The 22176-nt window shown below is 39.4% G+C and overlaps 1 protein-coding gene across 3 annotated transcripts; it reads left to right on the top strand.

The window, feature by feature from the left end:
- The first annotated feature begins 1251 nt into the window (after positions 1 to 1251).
- On the top strand, positions 1252 to 20840 carry LOC133555019 (kelch repeat and BTB domain-containing protein 12-like). Of its 3 annotated transcripts, none has more exons than XM_061904426.1 (10): positions 1266 to 1391; positions 1679 to 1844; positions 3632 to 3813; positions 4281 to 4413; positions 4494 to 4727; positions 4871 to 5178; positions 8648 to 8921; positions 9181 to 9328; positions 18977 to 19174; positions 19270 to 20840. In XM_061904426.1, exons 2-10 carry the CDS (start codon positions 1689 to 1691, stop codon positions 19374 to 19376), a joined length of 1740 nt encoding a protein of 579 aa, XP_061760410.1. In that variant the 5' UTR covers positions 1266 to 1391; positions 1679 to 1688; the 3' UTR covers positions 19377 to 20840. The 3 variants fall into 3 exon arrangements, with proteins under 3 accessions (XP_061760411.1, XP_061760410.1, XP_061760409.1); XM_061904425.1 differs by having other exon boundaries at positions 4820 to 5178; XM_061904427.1 differs by lacking the exon at positions 1679 to 1844 and having other exon boundaries at positions 1252 to 1391; positions 4820 to 5178.
- The last annotated feature ends 1336 nt before the right edge of the window (positions 20841 to 22176 follow it).

Here is a 22176-nt window from a genome sequence, read left to right as displayed (position 1 = left end):
TTTTTAATCACAATTTTCTCACCGAAACTTGCTGATTGACATTTGGTAGGGATCCATGTTGGCTTGACCGCGCTCTGATCCATAGTGAAGTTTCACCTCCAGGAATTTTAAACAAGGAATCGCTGTGTTTGTGTGGCTAAAGGCTAAAGCTTCCCAACTCTATCTTTCTACTGTGACTTCTCCAATATTAATTGAACAAATTGCAAAAGATTCAGAAACACAGATGTATAATTATGCCGTTAAAGCAGACGACTTTTAACTGTGTGTGTGTGCAGCGCTCATACTTCCTAAAAACCCGTGACGTCACGCGGACACGTCATCATTACACGACGTTTCGAAGACGAAACTCCCGGGAAATTTAAAACTGCAATTTAGTAAACTAAAAAGGCCGTATTGGCATGTGTTGCAATGTTAATATTTCATCATTGATATATAAACTATCAGACTGCGTGGTCGGTAGTAGTGGGTTTCAGTAGGCCTTTAAAGTAACAAAGACTTAATTTAGAGTTATTTGGACACAAGGGGAACATATAAGGGTGAGGGTTACTAATAAGCAACAATTCTGAGGTTATTGAGGGAAGACTCTTAGTTAATGGCTTACTGGTTGTATGATAAGGCCATGCAGAATAAGGCGATAATAAGTACTTAACAATGACTAATTAAGAGCCAATATGTTACTAATTTGCATGTTAATAAGCAACTAATTAATGGTGAATATGTGTTCCCCATACTAAAGTGTTACCAAATGTTCACACATGGAGCATTACTACCTTCTAAATACATTTTTCAACATTATGTGAGCCCTCTAGACATGAAATAACACCCTTAAGTCACCTTTACACTTTTTTAATCCATTATAATAATGTCGCCTATATGGCTAAACCGATCAGTGGTCACATGCTGAACAGCGTGCTGTGATTGGTTTGGTGTCATTAAGTGGCCAATACTAATGTAGTGTTGATATTTTTAGTTAATTTATCCATTAATATGCTTGAAAATGTTTAATTTAGAGCAAAAAAATGTTGTGGAACATGCTTGAAAAAATATCTGGTGAAGCCGTCATATATTTGAAGCGTGACATGGCGAGGGGCGACTGTTGTTGGCAAATGTGCTTATACGTTTGGTGCAAAATGATGTTATTACCAGCTTGTCGCAAACAAAATGCGACTCCTGATGATAAATAAAAGTGCTGGTCAGCCCCTTGTGGAAACCTGAAGACACCAAATTACTGTAGCACTGCTGGTCTATTTTAAACTTTTCCTCCAGTGAGCATTTGGCCGCGCTCACAGAACACACAACAGAACTGCTATAGTGACCAGAATTACACCAGAGTGGAATAAACCAAACTCATCTTACGTCAGAGACGCCTGAATCATCTGAGAACCTTGCTGGTAGGAGAAATATCTGCATGCTTTGCTAAAAAGTCTTACTTGCAACAGATTGCACACGTTGCAAAATGGCTTGAGTATTCTTGTCTTGAGAAAGGTGACCTATTTAGTACACTTGTGTTATCAGCTTGCTCCTGTTCTGACATTCATGTCCAACAAAGTGTAAAAGAGAGTTGGATATTTTTCTTGATAGAGCCCCTTTATGAATGAGTATTTGATTGTGAAGGTCATGCCCTTTGTCTGCTCATAATTGCCAGTGCTCTATTACTCTATAAGCTATTTATGTGCAGGAATCACCCAATGGATCCACCACTGGCAGAGCATTGTGCTCGTCTTCTCAGGCAACTAGAGAAGATGAGAGCTGCTGAGGAGCTCACTGATGTAGTTCTGCTAGCTGATGGGATTCCTTTTTCTTGCCACAAGGTGGTGTTGTCTGCATTCAGCCCTTACTTTCAGGTCAGAGACTGGCACACTGTTGTTACATTATCATGACCGGTATGATTATTTCCAAGCATACCCGAAATAGGTAGAAAAATGAATACTGTGCTTGTCATTTGGCATTTTTTTAGGGGTCCCCAAACAACAGCTTGTCAGCGTCCACAATTTGGCCCGCAGGGATGGGATGCTTCTCTTGTTGACTTATTTTTATTTGACTTTATTAAATGTTTAAATTAGGGTTGTACGTTATACCATATCCCAAATTCAGAGGTCTCAAGGTTGGCAAGTATGACCTCAGGTCAGCTGATCAGCTGCTCCTGGAGATACCCAAATCAAAGCGCAAGCTTAGAAGGAACAGAGCCTTCTGTTGCGGGTCCCAAACTCTGGAATGATATCCCTCTCCATGTGAGACAAGCCCCTTCTTTGGCTACTGTCATGTTCTGTGGTCTGGATTTTGTTTTGTTAGTTTCTGGACTCTTATAGTTCTTGTTTGCACTTTGTTGTTTGTTTTGTCACCATGGCAACTCATTAGTTTTCATATGTTGGGAATACGTACCTGTTCTACTGAGGGCACTACTATTTAAGCCTGACGCTGCCAGTTAGTCGGCCTGGCGACATTGTTCATTTGATGCTCTGTATTTGCTCTGTTCATGCCGTCGATTCATGCTCTGCCAAGTACGTTTTTTCATGCCACAGTTATCGAGTTCTGTTTCATGTCCATAGTTTCTGCCTATGTGTTAGTTTTTGTTTCATACGATTAATTGTGGCTTCGCCTTGAGCGCCTTTTGTTGTACCCTTTATAGTCAAGATTAAATCATGTTTTTTACCTGCAAGCCTTGTCCGGTCTAGTCCGATTGCATCCAGGGAAAACAATCCTCGCAGTAAGCTGCGGAAAAAAAAACCTCGTCTTGACAGCTACTTTTAAGACCCTTCTTAAAACCCATTTCTATTCACTGGCTTTTAACCCAGCATTACACTTTAAAGTGTTTTCAAAATTTTTTTAACAGTGTTTAACTTTTTAACTGCTTTTATCCAACAAATTGTTCCTAACATAATTTATATTTGCTTTTTCAATGTGTATTTTACCTCTATTTTAAATGTTATTTTTTAGTCTGTCCTTTGCCTATATTTCTTTGTGGCGTACAGCCCTTTGTTCTTCAACTGTTATTTTTAAAGGGCTTTATAAATAAAGTTGGTATGGTATGGTATGTTAAAACAGAAAGTGAGCAGATATTAACCATATATGAACAGGTAGATTAAGAATGCATTTTCAACCGCTTGTCCATCATCATTTTCACAAAATAAACGAATAAGAAATGACACAATATGTTACTGCATATGTCAGAAGCCAAATTAGGAGCCTTTGTTTGCTTACTACTAAAAGACACGTCCGGTATGTTCACTATTATATTTAAGGACAAAATTGTTCTTTGATTGCAAAAAGGAATATATGATTAATAGGCTGTAAGATTTTTTTGTTAAGATAAAGCCAATAATGCCTTTTTTGTGGTCCCATTTGTTTAGAAAAGTATCAATAATAACACTGAGTATCGAACTACATTTTTGTACCGTTACCGGTACCAATATTGGTATCGGGACAACCCAAGTTTGTCTGGAGCAGGAGGGGATAGAAAGAAGAAGAACAAAAGCGAAGACAGAGGGGGAAATTATGGGGACAAGTGGGGAAAAGACAAAATATACATATACAAATAGCCTGGCCCTCCCGGCCAAATTCTCTTAACTCAATGTGGCCCCGAATCAAAAGTTTGGGGATCCCTCCTTTACCTCTTTCTATCTTTGTCCAGGCCATGTTTACATGTGGTTTGAAAGAAACGAGGGGGGGTGAGATACCCCTGAGAGACACCCCTGCTCACAGCCTGGGCCTTCTCCTTGGTTACATGTACCGTGCAGAGCTCCCCCTGTCCAACGACAACATCCAGGCAGTGTCTGCTGCTGCCTTCCTGCTTCATATAGATGGAGCCTTCAGGTAGGAACAGGTCAAACAAAAACATGAGTGTCTGATACAACTATTGCTCCATCGATGTGTGGGACATTCAGCATGAAAAGTTTACACGCTGTGATCTCATAAGACAGTTATTTGTTTCATTTATTTTGTATTATTTCCTCTCCAGCACTCTTATTTTTCATTCCACTTTTTGTTTGGTTCCATTTGCCATCACTACTGTAATCTGAGCGCTGGCCCCCTCACCTGTACCTAGTTGCCAATCAGGATGCTTCTTAAGCCTTCATTTGGGATCACTGCTTGATCTTTTTGCTTCCTATGCCTCATGTTTTCCCTTTTGTGCATGTTCTTCCTTGTTGCACTATGTTTGGCTTTTCTGTGCAATCCCTACCTGCACTAGTTTTGTTTATTAAATACATTTTTACCAGTATGCCCTCTACTGTCTCTGCAACACACACCGTAACACATGTCCGTTGTTTGTACGACCTCAGGTTGTGTCAAAACCACATGGAGGCCAGTATGGATGTTTCCAACTGTGTTGGTTTGTACCACTGGGCCAGAGACCTGGGGGCCACTGGTTTAGCTGACTGTGCTTTTCGATACCTCTGCCAACACTTTGCACAGGTGAGGCTTCTGAATGGGGTACAGTAGTTACAATAATGGCTTACAGACAGAAACTGAACCAATCAGGATTTTGCGCCCAGGTTTGTGAGGAGGAAGAAATCCTCGAGCTAGATGCTGACAGACTGGCAGATCTACTAGCTTCAGACGACCTCAACATTTCCCAGGAGGAGGTGGTGCTGGAACTAGTGTTGCGTTGGGTGGAGAGGCGGTGTGGGAACTTGCAGAGTGAAGCTCAGGCTGTGGAGTTACTAAGGCATGTCCGCCTGGAGCTTGTGGACCCTGTGGTGCTACGGAGAGCCAGGAGAAGAAACCCGGTGGGAATAGAGGAGGGTAAACTTGAATCAGCATTTATCACGTGGTTGGAACAGCATGATTACATGTTCATATGTGTGAATGACATATGCAGGTTTTGCTGCAGGACTTTGAGTGCATTGCAATGATCAATGCTGCCCTCCAGACTTCAGGTCTCTGTGAGGCTCCGACTCCACCTCGACCAGCTCTCCGTTATGGGATGGAGACCACCGACATCCTGCTCTGCCTGGGAGGGGTGGACAAAGATGGAGTGCCTGCACGACGTGGCGGACTCGCGGATCTCAGCTTTTGCTTTGCCCCCAATGGCAGAGGAACTTACTACATACCTTCTCCTCTGAAAGGATGTGGAGGCTTTGGTCAGATCACAGCAGGGGTTGTAACACGTGACAACAGCATAGTTGTTGCAGTGGAGGCGCAGGGCCAAAACAGGGAGAAGAGAATGGATATCTTTAGGTGTGTTCATTTTTTTTTTTACTTTCAAAGCTTGAAATCTTTCAACAAATTCAGATCTATGTATTGATATTAAGTTTTTATTAGTTTTTTAAAAGTTTTTTTTATGTTGTATGGCCTTTTGTTAAAAATAACAACTGTTTTTTTTTTTTACAATGGAAACATGCAATTATGCAATATTTATAAAAATAAGTTGCAAAGTGGGATGTTTGAGGTTGGGTAATCACAGCCTTAAATATGTCAACAATTCCTGATGACAATGATTTGATGCAGTAGACAAAAAATATTAATTTTACAGCACCTACTAGGCTAGAACTCATCATCACCGTCATGTCTTTGTATTCCTTTCATGAAAATGCATATAGACAAGCCACGTACAGTTCACACTTTCATTGTTTTTTTGTTTCTTATACATTTCCATGTTCAGACAGAATTAACGAGAGAGAAAGCAGGCCGGACTTGGTTGAGTTTCTTGAGTCCACACTATGATTGTATATACCGTATATCTGCATTGTTATCGGTAACTCAAGATTTAATGGCAGTTCATCATTTACGCTCATCAAAGCTCTGAGAATTAAGGGAGCCCCTTGAAAACAAGATGCTGCATCTCTAGGGGCTATCCCAAATAAAATTAATTTAATTTTATGCTCATGGTTTTAAGGCTCCATCTGATGGTTAGGGGCAAAATTAGACCAAAACAATATTTTCTTTTTTTTCAGCCGGCAATGATAAAAGTAATTTGGTTTTCATAGAAAAGGCACAGTAACATACCAGAATTACAGTCTGTTAAAAAAATAGCAGTTATAATTTGAGTAAATAGGGCCCCAAATGGCAGAAGGACTTACTACAAACCCCGTTTCCATATCAATCAATCAATCAATGTTTATTTATATAGCCCTAAATCACAAATGTCTCAAAGGACTGTACAAACCACTACGACTACGACATCCTCGGAAGAACCCACATAAGGGCAAAGAAAACTCACACCCAGTGGGACGCCAGTGACAATGATGACTATGAGAAACCTTGGAGAGGACCTCAAATGTGGGCAACCCTCCCCCTCTAGGGGACGGAAAGCAATGGATGTCGAGCGGGTCTAACATGATATTGTGAAAGTTCAATCCATAGTGGCTCCAACACAGCCGCGAGAGTTCAGTTCAAAGCGGATCCAAGACAGCAGCGGGAGTCCCATCCACAGGAAATCATCCCAGGCGGAGGCGGATCAGCAGCATAGAGATGTCCCCAACTGATACACAGGCGAGCGGTCCATCCTGGGTCCCGACGACCGGTCCATCCTGGGTTTCGACTCTGGACCGCCAGTACTTCATCCATGGTCATCAGACCGGACCCCCTCCACAAGAGAGGGGGGGACAGAGGAGAAAAAGAAAAGAAGCGGCAGATCAACTGGTCTAGAAAGGAGGTCTATTTAACGGCTAGAGTATACAAATGAGTTTTAAGGTGAGACTTAAATGCTTCTACTGAGGTGGCATCTTGAACTGTTACTGGGAGGGCATTCCAGAGTACTGGAGCCCGAACGGAAAACGCTCTATAGCCCGCAGACTTTTTTTGGGCTTTCGGAATCACTAAAAAGCCGGAGTCTTTTGATCGCAGATTTCTTGCCGGGACATATGGTAGAATACAATCGGCAAGATAGGATGGAGCTAGACCGTGTAGTATTTTATACATAAGTAGTAAAACATTAAAGTCACATCTTAAGTGCACAGGAAGCCAGTGCAGGTGAGCCAGTATAGGCGTAATATGATCAAACTTTCTTGTTCTTGTCAAAAGTCCAGCAGCCGCATTTTGTACCAACTGTAATCTTTTAATGCTAGACATGGGGAGACCCGAAAATAATACGGTACAGTGATCGAGACGATTATGAGTTGGGAAATTGTGTTAGATGTAAATATAAACGGAATACAATGATTTGCAAATAATTTTCAACCCATATTCAGTTGAATGCACTACAAAAACAAGATATTTGAGGTTCAAACTCATAAACTTTATTTTTTTTGCAAATAATAATTAACTTAGAATTTCATGGCTGCAACACGTGCTGAAGTAGTTGGTAAAGAGCATGTTCAGCACTGTGTGACATCACCTTTTCTTTTAACAACACTCAATAAACGTTTGGGAACTGAGGAAACTAATTGTTGAAGCTTTGAAAGGGGAATTCTTTCCCAGGCGGGCCAGGAAAGTAGCCACACTCTTTTACTACAAAACCACGCTGTTGTAACACGTGGCTTGGCATTGTCTTGCTGAAATAAGCAGGGGTGTCCATGATAACGTTGCTTGGATGACAACATATGTTGCTCCAAAACCTGTATGGACCATTCAGCATTAATGGTGCCTTCACAGATACACCCCCATACCATCACAGATGTTGGCTTTTGAACTTCGCGCCTATTACAATCCGGATAATTATTTTCCTCTGTGTTCCAGATGACACCACGTCCACAGTTTACAAATATAATTTGAAATGTGGCTCTGTTTGACCATAGAACACCTTTCCACTTTGCATCAGTCCATCTTAGATGAGCTCGGGCCCAGCGAAGCCAGCGGCGTTCCTTGGTGGTGTTGATAAATGGGTTTTGCTTTGCATTGTAGAGTTTTAACTTGCAGTTAGAAATGTAGCAGCCAACTGTAGTTACTGACAGTGGTTTTATGAAGTGTTCCTGGGCCCATGTGGTGATATCCTTTACACACTGATGTCTGTTTTAGTTGCAGTACCGCCTGAGGGATCTACGGTCCGTAATATCATCACTTACGGGCAGTGATTTCTCCAGATTGTCTGAACCTTTTGAAGATTTTACGGACCGTAGATGGTAAAATACCTCAATTCTTTGCACTAGCTCTTTGAGAAATGTTGTTCTAAAACTGTTCGACAATTTGCTTACAAATTGGTGACCCTCACCCCATCCTTGATTGGGAATTACTTAGTATTTCATGGTAGCTGCTTTTATACCCAATCATGGCACCCACCTGTTCGCAAATAGCCTGCCAACCTGTGGGATGTTCCAAATAAGTGCTTGATGAGCATTCCTCAACTTTATCAGTATTTATTGCCACCTTTTCCAACTTCTTTGTCACGTGTTGCTGGCATAAAATTCTAAAGTTAATTATTATTTGCAAAAAAATAAAAAAGTTTATCAGATTGAACATCAAATATGTTGTCTTTGTAGCATATTCAACTGAATATGGGTTGAAAATGATTTGCAAATCATTATATTCCGTTTATACTTACATCTCACACAATTTCCCAACTCATATGGAAACGGGGTTTGTACATGTACCTACGCCTCTGAAAGGCTGTGGTCAGATCACAGCAGGGGTTGTGACACGTAACAACATAGTTGTTGCAGTGGAGGCAGGGGCTCAACACAGGGTGAAGAGAGTGGATATCTTCATGTGTGCATAGAGAGCAAATGCAAATATTTGAAACAACTTCATTAACCACTTGTTTATGTTTTAGATATGATCCTGCAGAGGAGTCCTGCTGGGTGGAGCTTTGCTCACCTGCACACAGAGACATGTTTGCTTTAGGGATGCTGGGCAACGCCCTCTACATGATTGGTGGCCGGATGAAAGTGCACCATCATTACATCATCACAGACAGTGTGGTGAGGTGGTCACTAAAGAGAGGAGGCAGTTGGCTGTCTTTCGCCCCGCTGCCTCTTCCTTTAGCCTGCCACTGCACTGTCAGCCTGAAGGAGCATCTTTATGTGCTGGGAGGCTGGACACCACAGGTATAAAAAGTAGCTTTATTTTTTATATAAAGACCAAATACTATGTTGTATCGAGATCTACTGTAATCTCTTTTTTACATGCATTAATAATTCATCCTTGCTATATGGATAAGTTAGACCCGACCGCGAGATTATGACCTCAACCTTTAAGCAGGAATAGTGCAGCAATAAACAAGCATTAAACTGCAATATTTGTTCATTATTTGAATGCACTTTTGGCCATTTTCAAAGCACTTTCTTTGTTTTCTACCTCTGTCAGAACCTACCAGATGAAGAGCCAGATAAACTGAGTAACCGAGTGTTTCAGTTCGATCCCGGTAAGGACAGATGGACAGAATGCGCCAGGATGAAGTACTCGAGGTATCGCTGTGGCACCGCTGTTCTCAATGGAGAAATCTACATTTTAGGTCTGAGCTCATATTTTCTTGGTTACTTTATTAACCCTCTAAGGACAATTGATTTTAGTTATCTTCAAAGCCAAACAGGACATAGAAGTCTAAGTTTTTAAAGGGTATAAAATCATTTTGGATTCATATTTTCTCTTACATTTTTGCTTAAATTTCTCAAACTTTAGTCCTAAGAAAACAATAAACATGTTATGTTTATTTGTAATGTGTTTTACCTGTTTGAGGGCCTTTTAATCAGATAATTTCTTTTTGCAACTTTAAGATTGACTACACACTTATATGCTTTATGTGCATATCTTTTTCTACAATGTGCAATCAACAACATAATGCAATTTAATTTAAAAAAAATAAAAATAAAAAACAAAAGTGTAATTACTCTTTGGCGAATTTTCAGACCGCTGAACGTCACATGTAGCCATTTTGGGGCCCTCGGGCTGCACAAGCGATATAAAAATGTATACTAATTGACTACTGTGACATAATTCATTCAAAAGGCCTTCAAATGGTTGAAAAACTATATTCTTTTTTTTTTTTTACATAACATGTTTGATATTTTTGTTTAGGGCTGAAATTTCAGAAAAAAAAAAAAAAAAAGAAAATATTAAACAAAACATAATCAGAAATGTATTTATGCCCTTTAAAAAATAAAGGACCTGTATGTCTTGTTGTATTTGGGTTATTGTTGAATAACTACAAGTGTATCGTTAAACTGTAAAATAATTACACATAAACATTCTTAGATTCAACCCAAAAAAAAACTCTCTTTGGAAAAATCCTCAACAATGGAGTAACATAACAAAAATTATGCAAAATTTTACTGAAAGGACAAAAAAGTCAGCCTTTGTCTCCTGGGGATCAAGTTGAGTAAAAAAAATGTAAAATGTTTAGTATCAAAAAGTAAATGACCACAAGACAACCATTTCTTGAAGCTAGAATGGCGCTGAGTAGATTGACACTTTTGATTTGGATCCTCATCAGTTTTTACCTCGCCTCCCCTCTGAAATGCATTGCGGCCGGCGGGCAAACGTGTAGCAACGTCCAAAACACACGTAAACCGCCAAATACGGGAAACTTCACAAAACACAACTGTCACACAAGTGCGAGGCAAACGCACAGTATCGTCATCTGGCATGAGGAGACGAGAAAAGTTGAGCGGAGTGATCATCATTTTTGTTGACCGCTATATTACAAGCAATATTGCAGAAATAATTGGAGACTTTGGACGCTTTATTGAAAGCTTTGGAAACTTAGCCACGATCCAAAACAACGCAACCCCCCAAAACACATGCAATACGAGGAAAACACAACTCGTTAAATTGGCAAGTCTATAGTATTGTTTAAAAAAGTTGAATACATTCGGAAAGTTTACCTTTTTCACTTTCTTCTGGGCATCCCGCTCATGTATATTATGTATATATAAAGTTTCAATAAAGTTTTTGTTTGGTATTTTTGATAATAAAATAAATAGACACATTGTTGAAAACCCACTATTTTGCTTGTTTCACGTTTCTATGCTTCACTGATAGTGTTTTAATCTACGCACTTTATCTACTTTCAGGGCTTGGCTGATATTGCCTTTAATATTGCCTTTAATATTGATTTGTACTGAAGCACTTGAAGCTTTATTTAAATGAAAAGTGAAAACAAATAAAATGTATCATTATCATTTATTATTTCTGGTGGGCATTGTCGTCATATTGTGTTCAGCGGTCCTTGAACGCAACTTCTCAAAACACCCGTGTCTCGTAATCCTCAATCACTCTGGTCTCAGAGAGCACAGCTTGCATGTTTAATGTGCACAATTACATATTTTAGTTGCAGAGACAGCAATGTGTTTGTATATGTTTAAATTGGGGTATGTCTTTTGTTAAAGGGGAACTGTACTTTTTTTAATCTGTGCTTAGCAATGCTGCTAATGTGGGAGCAATCCATTCTGCGTCTAAATCACTTCAAATATGCAGCCAAAAACTGCCAACAACACTTCATTTACATTCCGTAACCTGTAATAGCCAAGCTGTAGCAAAATTGTTATTGTAGGAGCGAACATGAAGGAACTCTTTTTTTTTTTTTTTTGCGCAATAACACATGGCTTTATGACGACATACTACGACATTAGCTTTAAGCTAACTTATGCGTCAGCAGCTGAATGGCTTTTGAGTTTGCAATGCACCAATCTGTACTAACTGAAAAACATGAACAATCTTTACAGTATCTATAAAGTATTGGCCCTCATTTCAGGTTTTGTTTGTACACAGCTAGCTCGACAGTGTATGTAGTTGTAATCACATGCATGATGTGCTGCATGTATCAATCAATCAATCAATGTTTACTTATATAGCCCTAAATCACTAGTGTCTCAAAGGGCTGCACAAACCACAACACACCACACTACGACATCCTCGGTAGGCCCACATAAGGGCAAGGAAAACTCACACCCAGTGGGACGTTGGTGACAATGATGACTATGAGAACCTTGGAAAGGACGAAAGCAATGGATGTCGAGCGAGTTTAACATGATACTGTGAAAGTTCAATCCATAATGGATCCAACACAGCCGCGAGAGTCCAGTCCAAAGCGGATCCAGCATCATGATTAATATTATGGTGACTCACTCAATGGACAAGCTGTTTGGTCAAGCTGGCAGGGATAATTTATTTCCAGTTGATTTTTGGTATGCACGCAATTTATGTTGGCATAGCTTGGCTCCAAGTTCTGTATTTGCAGCATACTTGCCAACCTTGAGAACTCCGATTTTGGGAGGTGGGGGGTGGGGCGGAAGCGTGGTTGGGGGTGGGGCGGAGGCGTGGTTGGGGGGTGGTTGGGGGACGTAGTTGGGGTGGGGGTGTGGTTAAGAGGGGAGGAGTATATTTACAACCAATTCACCAACTCGAGTATTTTGAATATATATATATATATATATATATATATATATATATATATATATATATATATATGAAATTCTTGACTTTCAGTGAATTCTAGCTATATATATGTATATATATATTCATTTTATTATATATATAAATAAAATAAATAGTTGAATTTCAGACGGCACCTATCAAAAACACAGTTATAAAAACACAGTTGTTCTACTAACTGCACTGTGCTTGCTGGTTACTAAAAAAACAACAACAACATTTACCTTTCACTATTTGAGTAACCTTTGTTCTGCCATTTGCGTACTGGCCAATTAAAGAGCAACCCTGGCCATAACACTATAGCCAACATTCACCAGATGATGGCAACAGACAACATAGATCACTCTATTATAGACGGCGTCGCCGTGGCTGTAACTTCCTCGTTCTTCTGCTTTGTCTCCTTGTGTATGCAGTTTTTAATTAAAATCCGTAGATGTTGTAACGTGATTGGGCAGGCAAGCTGTATATATATGGGAACGTGGACGCGAAAACAGGCTGTCCCCACTCATGTCCGCATGGAGCTGGAGGGGGCGTGGCCTCCAGCTCCGGCTGAATTTCGGGAGATTTTCGGGAGAAAATTTCTTCCGAGAGGTTTTCGGGAAAGTAGCTGAATTTCGGGAGTCTCCCGGAAAATCCAGGAGGGTTGGTAAGTATGATTTGCAGCGTCAATTCTCGCCGGTCCTTACTGTCTCGGCTTCCATCTGCTCCAACATTTCGCACTCTGTTCGTGCTGGCTTTTTTAACCAGGAGTTCTTTTTCTATATATTCAAGTTAAAAAAGATAGGATTTGTAATCCTCTTTTGTCCAATAATAGTCACTCTTGGTTGTCTGTTACCAAGTCTGCCATGATTAGAACATGCACGCATTTTGTGTCCGGAAGCAGGACCACATATTTGTAGCCTAAAGTCGGAAGTGCAATGGGCTCTGAAAAAATTACGCAGAGGAAGCAAGTTCTGGCAATTTTTTTAAATTACCAAAATATGGTAAATATCGCTGCTAGTGGGGGTGTGTAATATAGTCAGGAAGTGTCATGGATGCAAATGATTCTGGGTATTTGTTGTGTTGCGTTTATGTTGTGTTACTGTGAGGATGTTCTCCCGAAATGTGTTTGTCATTCTTGTTTGGTGTGGCTTCACAGCGTGGCGCACATTAGTAAGAGTGTTAAAATTGTTTATATCACAACCATTAGTGTACTCTGTATCACCCAGTATGCCTTGCAGTCGTGTAAGTGTGTCAGTGGAAGGCACACACGACACAATGCTGGACTTGCAAGTAAATTGTACATGTTGTAGAAGAAGGCAAAGGCTTCTTAGCACACCCTAATACTTATTAACTGGGTGACTGCCGGCAGACATACTTGAGAATATTGACATCATCTAATCTCTTCTTTGCTCTGTTACACCAGTCCATAATGGCTCTTTGAACGGTAAAATTTACCGATATCTGAACCTTGTATATCATATATTTCCAAATGGTTCAACCGCCACCCGCCCGAATCTATTTAAAATCTATTTTATCGTCATGTCACCCGCCCGATCCGTGGATGAGACCGCAAACCGCGCATCTCTAATATATATATATATATATATATATATATATATATGTATGTGTATGTATACATATACATGTATGTATACATATATAGGTATAGAGCGGTAATATATATATATATATATATATATATATATATATATGTATACATATATATATATGTATATATATATATATATACATATATATATATATATATATATATATATATATATATGTGTGTGTGTATGTAAATATATATTACCGCTCTATACATATGTATGTATGTGTGTATGTATGCATGTTAGGGCTGTCAAAGCGATAACGTGTTAACTATTTATTTCAATAACGCAACAATTTTTTTTAACGGCCAATTCGACCCTCCTGTTGTGCCGTAGCGGGGAAACTTGGCTGCAGTTCACTTGTTACTGATGATCCACAAGCTAACAAAAATGGACAAAATAAAGTCTACCTGTTGGAAATATTAGGTTCAAAGCTTTTCCAACAAAAAAATACTATTTTTTGCTGTGAGAAGAGGCGACATCCGTGCAGCAAACTCCTGCTGTGCGTGTCATTCAGAGGTGGATGGTGTTTCACTTCTGTGTTCAGATCACGGTTAAAATGCAGTGATACCATAACATTTAGATTGTTACTGTGACTGATTTATTAAGTAAAATGACATAAAAGCTCAACAGAAATTAAAGACGGTCGGTAGGATGTCGAAAGTACACTTTTTTATTGCAAACAGTCGATCTGACATTAAAACTTACCCATACACTATGCTATACACCCGATTTAACTACATTTAGGGTTTCTCCTTATTTTCATATTAGCCGCCAGACCTAACGAAATAAAGTAAGATAATGTATTGTACAGAAAAAAAACAAAGTCTGACTTTCTTTTTAGCTTTTATTGCCAATTTTATGACTACAGCCCAATTCCAACAAGTATTCCCTTCACGCACACACGCCTGTGTCCGTGTTTTACTAATAGACAAACAACACTTGTTCATTCTGCTCCGGCACGGTTTAAAGACCATGAGAAAAAAGACCACCATAACACACTGACATACACTAGAGATGCGCGGTTTGTGGTCTCATCCGCGGAGTCCGCAGATAAACCGCGGGTCGGGCGGGTGACATGACGAAAAAATATATTTTAATTGGATTCGGGCAGGTGGCGGTTGAACCATTCAGAAATATTTGATATACATGGTTCAGGAATCGGTATCCTTTACCATTCCAAGAGCCATTTAGTACCCGTGTCACAAAGCGAAGAAGACAATAGGAGACGCAAACATTCTCTAGGATGACTGCCGGCGATCACCCAGTTATTAAGTATTAGGGCAAGCTATGAAGCCATTGGCTTTATCGCCTTCTACAGCATGTATGATCTGCTTGTCAGTCCAGCAACATGTTGTATGTGGCTTACGCACACGACTGCAAGGCATACTGGGTGATACAGAGCACACTAATGGTTGTGATATAAACAATTTTAACACTCTTGGTAATATGCGCCACGCTGTGAAGCCACACCAAACAAGAATGACAAACACATTTTGGAAGGACATCCTCCCAGTAACACAACATAAACGCAACAAACCAAATACCCAGAATCCTTTGCATCCATGATATTTCCTGACTATTTTATACACCCTGCTAGCAGCAAACCCCGCCACCCCCACACCTCACCCCCGTGCGTCGGTAAGGTGGGCGTGGTTGGGGGCGCGGGGGTGTAAAATATATTCACAACTGTCACGGATGCAAAGGATTCTGGGTATTTGTTGTGTTGCGTTTATGTTGTGTTACTGTGAAGATGCTCTCCCGAAATGTGTTTGTCATTCTTGTTTGGTGTGGCTTCACAGCGTGGCGCATATTAGTAAGTGTTTAAGTTGTTTATATCACAACCATCAGTGTACTCTGTATCACCCAGTATGCCTTTCAATCTTGTACGTGTGGTTGCGGAAGCTGCATACAACATGTTGCTGGACTAACAATTGGTTTGTTCATGTTGTTGAAGGTGTTAAAGGTAATGACTTCACAGCACGCCCTTATTCTTGTCATCAGGATGAACACCATTGAATATTCGCGAGTATGTTAGCGTCTCCCATTGTCTTCTTAACTCTGTGAAACGGGTTTAAATAGCTCTTTGAGCGGTAAACGTGGCCGACCTCTGATGTATTTCAACGGGCGAGTGGCGGGCGGTTGCGGTTCTGACAAAATGTTGGTTCGGGTGGACGGCGGGTGCATGACGACTTTGATGATGCAGTTGCGGATGATATAATTGCCTATCCACGCATATCTAACATACACATTACCACCAGCCATGCGCACAGAGTTTTCTGGACGTACTTTAATACATTTAAGCTATACCCGCGGACAAAAATCTTCACATTTTAAGATGACACTGGCGGTTTTTAATGAGAAAAAGGCTCTCAGCAACACAAAGCAAGTGTGTCGTCAGGCTATCCGCGGCTCGCTTTTCGACACGGATATGGCGCGACAGAATCCAAACAGAGTCTCTAAACATGAGTACAGTCGCCAATAACACCAACAATTAATACTACATTTGTTGCCAATTGTTTTTATTACAAAACCAGTGACTAAAAGAATTAGAGGAATCTCTCTAAAAAAAAACAATTCTCATCAAATGACATTGTACAATATGCAACAACAATTTTAAAATACAACAAAACTATATTATGTAAGAAAAATTTACATGTTAATGCCATACTTAATTATAACGGATTTGTTTTAAATGTATATTCACATTTTTTTCCTTTTTTGAAGAATATATGAATCATAGCAAATCATGCTGTCATGTTGACCACGCCCCTAACCACGCCCCCCACCGCCACATATATTTTTTGCAGTTTAGGGGAAACCCTGCCGTTAACAAAATCAAAATGTCTTACATTACGATCATGCTTTGTCAGAGATGTTTGTAATGTTATTTCGTGATATTTGCACCTAAAGGAATGCTAGTACAGTTGTGATCAAAATTATTCAACCCCCACACAATTTTGGTGTTTTAGCAAGTTGGACATTTATTCCGTATTTTGTTTATAGTCATATCAAATAAAGATGTGTCAAATAGACAAATGCAACTTAAATTGTAACACTGTATTTTACAAAATACCAAAAAAGGAAATTTTTCTTAATATCTCATTGACAAAATTATTCAACCCCTTGAAGATCATAACTCTTAAGAACAGAATTTGATTAAGGTCTTTTCAATCAGGTGTTGAAAACACCTGTAGATGTGATTAAAACCATAACGACCAACAATTAAACTGATTGAAAAAGACTGTGAGGCTTAGCTTCTTGTAGATGGTCAATGGTGTATTTGCAACATGGTGAAGTCCATGGAGTGGTCAAAGAAGTCAAGAGAGGAGGTAATTTCTCTTCATGAGAAAGGATATGGATGTTAGAAAATAGCAAAGACATTACACATTCCAAGAGACACAGTTGGGAGTATAATTCGCAAGTTTAAAGCTAAAGGCACAGTGGTAACACTACCTGGGCGTTGTAGAAAGAGGATGCTGTATGTGTACAGTGGTGAAAAACCCCTGGGTAACAGCTGAGGAACTACAAAAGGACATTGCAGAGGGGGGGACGCAGGTTTCGTCCCAGACAATAAGGCGCACACTACGAGATGAAGGCCTCCATGCCAGAACTCCAAGGCGCACCCCACTTCTGACTACCAGGCACAAGAAAAATATACTCCAGTATGCCAAAAATCCTCTGGACAAACCCCAAAGGTTTTGGGAAACTGTTCTATGGAGGGATGAGACAAAACTGGAAGTCTTTGGGCCTATGAATCAACGTTATGTCTGGGGGAGAAAAAATGAAGCTTACAAAGAGAAGAACACCTTTCCTACTGTTAAGCATGGTGGGGGGTCAATCATGCTCTGGGGCTGTTTCTCTGCCTCAGGTACCGGGAATTTCCAGCGCGTTCAAGGCATTATGAATTCTATTTCCTAGCAGGATTTATTAGCTGCAAATGTCATGAAGTCAGTGACGAAGCTGAGGCTTGGGAGACGTTGGACCTTCCAACAGGACAACGATCCTAAGCATACCTCCAAATCAACATCAGAGTGGTTGCAGAAGAAGGGCTGGAAGACTCTGGAGTGGCCTTCACAGTCGCCAGACCTAAATCCTATAGAAAACCTGTGGTGGGACTTGAAGTAGATAGATAGATAGATAGTACTTTATTTATTCCGTCAGGAGAGTAGGCAGTTGCAGTACGCAAGTCCAAGAATATGAAAGAACTGGAGGCCTTTGCCAAAGAGGAATGGGCTAAAATACCTGTAGATCGTTGAAAGAAGCTTGTGTCCGGTTATGTATCACGTTTGAAGGATGTCATTACTGCCAAAGGGTGTTCTACTAAGTACTAAAGATGCATGTAACTAAGGGGTTGAATAATTTTGTCAATGAGATATTAAGAAAAATGTCCTTTTTTGGTATTGTGTAAAATACAGTGTTACAATTTAAGTTGCATTTGTCTATTTGACGCATCTTTATTTGATATGACTATAAACAAAATACGGAATAAATGTCCAACTTGCTAAAACACCAAAATTGTGTGGGGGTTGAATAATTTTGATCACAACTGTACATCAGTATAGGAATTTTGGGGGAGGGGTTTTGACTGTCTGAAATATTGTGTAAATTATTTCATAACATGTTCTGGTCGAGTCCTCAATTACAGATTGATTAGAAGGCTCAATATCACATTTGATTATTAATAGAGAAGGTTAAAACATTGTCATGCAGCAATATAAAGCTGTAAATGATCTGTCAGTGTACACTTTTTAATGATGAAACATTATACTTTTCCGCGATTAATTTTAAGTTAAGTATGAAAAAATCTGATTAATCACGATAAATATTTTAATAACTTCCATCCATTTTCTACCACTTGTCCCTTTTGGGGTCGCGGGGGGCTCTGGAGCCTATCTCAGCTGCATTCGGGCGGACAAGTCGCCAACTCATCGCAGTGCCAACACAAATTATTTACCTAGGGCAGCACGGTGGAACAGGGGTTAGTGCTTCTCCCTCATAATACGAAGGTCCTGAGTTCAATACCGGTCTCGGTTGTGTGGAGTTTGCATATTTTCCCCGGGACTGCGTGGGTTCCCTCTGGGTACTCCGGCTTCTTCCCACCTCCAAGGAACATGTGATTCTCTTATTTTCTTCAGGTGGCATAGGGTGTGATGGAGAAGATCGAGGACAATCACGTAGCTGTCTGAACTCTGTAGAGATCTACAACCCAGAAACAGACAGTTGGAGGCCAGGACCGACTCTGCCTACATCTTTGCTCTCCCTCAGAAACTACACCTCCAATGTAGGAGCAGTTCATGGCAAACTGTACCTTTGTGGATACTACAAGGGGGCTAGTAAGTTTAGGGTTTTCTCTGTTTATCTTGTAATGTCATATTATATCAGACCCCTGTGTGAACCGTAGCTTACAAATTGTCTTCCTTTGTTGAAGGCCGCCATGAGATCATCACCAAGGAGATTTTGGAACTGGACCCTACAGAGAATGCATGGGCAGTGGTAGAAAGACGTGCAGCAATGCAAGACAGCTATGATGTCTGACTGGTGGCTAACCTCAATCCTCGTGATCTCTTTACATCATAACTCATCCTTTTATGGTGAAGAGCAAAACACTGCTGGAGGTTCAGGGTATAGCGTGTGTCCAAATTCACATGAATTACTGTTGGTTTGTTCATTAAAAAACAAATTGAGGTCAGACATTTCTGAACATGCCACATAGTAAAAATAATAATATGTCGATAGAAGAAGTCATATGTACTTGTTCTGGTGGAAGGATGTGCTTTTTTCTTTTATTTGTATGTCTTAGATTTTCAGTATATAGTGCATAATAGCAAAGGTGGGTCGTAACACATTACATTTTGTTACGCTTGGGTCGCATTTTACTGCGCGGCTCGTTCTCCCAAGATGCAGCAGGAACTCCGGAGGCAAAAATGCAGGTAAGACGATGATTTATTCTCATAAATCCTTCAAAAATACAAACAAGCGTGTGGATAGCACGGGGAACAAATGCAAAACTTAGCACAGGAATCACAAGATAAACAGGCATAGGCACCAGAAGGAAAATATACACAAACGTGACCTGTTGCTTACAGGGAATGAGTAGCTCTCTGATTAGTGCCCAGGAGCAGTTGAGCCTCCAGCACATTAAATCAGAGGCATGGGGAAACAATCTGCGGTCATGGCAACTAAAAAACAAACCCAGGGGTGCTCAAAACAGGAACTGAGGGAGTTAAAAACTAAACAAACATGATCCGGGCACCGGATCACGACACATTTACTCCATTACATTGACTTAAGTAATTTTTTGCATAATTTGTATTTGAGCAGAGTAGTTTTAATCCAACATACATTACTTTCAAAAGTTACTTGATTATTTTTGTGAAGAACAAACAGTATATTTACTCTGTTACATTGAGTTCCATTAGATACTTTTATTCATATCGTCATTATATTTATTCAGATTATGTATGTTATTTTTTGGCTCGTTAGAGAGACCTCTTGTGAACTTTTATTTACAGCAGTGATGAAAAGTCCATCAACGCCAACACGTGTGTAAGTGGCTGCAAGGCACCGATTAGTGATGAGTGTAAGGAAAGGCAAGGGAGAGTTGCAGACAAATCATTTTACAAGTTCAAATCTCTGTACAGACAACTTGTACATGGCAGAAGTGTCGCCAAAGTCACGCGTAAAAAGACAACCAATAGAGGGTTCCTGCTTCACACACATCTAAATATGCACACACAGACATTTTTACATACACTCTGATCGAAATACGGACTGACAGATATATTTTCACACACAACAAATCATAATACGGACAGACAACTGTCATATATGTTGTATATATATGTATGTGCTGCGGTTGCTTTTAGAATGTTGCGACAGCTGCCATAAAGGAGGTGCGTTGCTAGCCTGGTTGCTATGTTTTCGGGAGTCAAAAAAAGGTGTTCGTCACGTGCTTGTATCCTGCCCAAATCTCTTAGTAAAGTTATTCATTGGATTATACCCTTTTGTTTTGAACTTTATTACAACAACTATAAACACAGACACGCGGATCTGATAACACACACACAGATTGACATACACACACACATTAGTACACAAACATGAATTGGATTACACAGATTGAGGTACGCGTTCGCAAATAATTTTGCAACAATACTTCCATACAGCACTAACTCTCCAAAAAGTATGAAACGTCACGTTTTCAAACACTTCCAAAGTTATTGGACAAGCTTTATTTTAGCTCCGCTCACGGATTTAGACGGCTGAGCTTGACAGATAAAATAAAAATGCAGCAATTACATACATTTTCATGAAATACTTAAATAAACTAATAAATATTTGATTAAATTGTGAAACAATTGTTTCAATAATGAAATCAATTATTGCCCTAATAATTCATTAAATATTAAAATCAAATCAAACCTCATTGTATAGCACTTTTTATGCACAGGCAAGTGGCAAACAAAACGTTTTGTACAAAACAAACAAACAAAAAAATGATAATAGAAGAGAAGAAAACATACAGACAGGTATTCTCAAACAAACGCGCGCACATACACACATGCAGCACTCTTGACATTAACAAAGCAATAACAAAACATTCCTGGCACGTAAAAATTGAGGAAACACTGCACCTTTGAGGCGTCCACACTGGAGAATAACTAAAATTAAGGACATCTAGGAAATGTCTTATACATACACACATATTTGTATGTATATATGTGTGTGTGTGTAACAAACAGTTCAGGGTACCCGGCTACATATATATATATATATATATATATATGTGTGTCTTGATTGGATTATCCAGAGAATAGTGCTCAATACCATGGTAGAGCGCAATATGTAGGTGTGGGAAAAAATCACAAGACTACTCAATCATCAGGAGATAAAAATCTCCTGATGATTGAGGGAACCCCTCATGAAACAGTTCTGTAGAGATGAAGTAGTCTTGTGATTTTTCCCACACCTACATATATATATATATATATATATATATATATATATATATATATATATATATATATACAAATCATTCATGGCATGGACAAATTGACGAAACACTGCACCTTTGAGGCGTCCACACTGGAAAATAACTAAAATTAAGGACATTTAAGAAATGTATCATATATATATATATATATATATATATATATATATATATATATATATATATATATATATATATATATATAATATATATATAATATATATGTGTGTGGGTGTGTATATATATATATATATATATATATGTGTGTGTGTGTGTGTGTGTATATATATGTATTTATATATATTATATGTATATCTATAAAACATGCACTCCGTCTTCCGCCCG

This window comes from Nerophis ophidion, linkage group LG06 (genome assembly GCF_033978795.1).
Source record: "Nerophis ophidion isolate RoL-2023_Sa linkage group LG06, RoL_Noph_v1.0, whole genome shotgun sequence".
Lineage (NCBI taxonomy): Eukaryota > Metazoa > Chordata > Actinopteri > Syngnathiformes > Syngnathidae > Nerophis > Nerophis ophidion.
This window is presented reverse-complemented; position numbering and strand designations above follow the sequence as displayed.

Excerpts from the sequence above, each read along its gene's own strand:
- LOC133555019 (XM_061904425.1), top strand. The coding sequence starts at position 1,689 with ATGGATCCACCACTGGCAGAGCATTGTGCTCGTCTTCTCAGGCAACTA. Across the intron at positions 1,845-3,631 it reads CATTCAGCCCTTACTTTCAG|GCCATGTTTACATGTGGTTT; the intron begins GTCAGAGACTGG and ends ATCTTTGTCCAG. Across the intron at positions 8,922-9,180 it reads TGGGAGGCTGGACACCACAG|AACCTACCAGATGAAGAGCC; the intron begins GTATAAAAAGTA and ends TACCTCTGTCAG.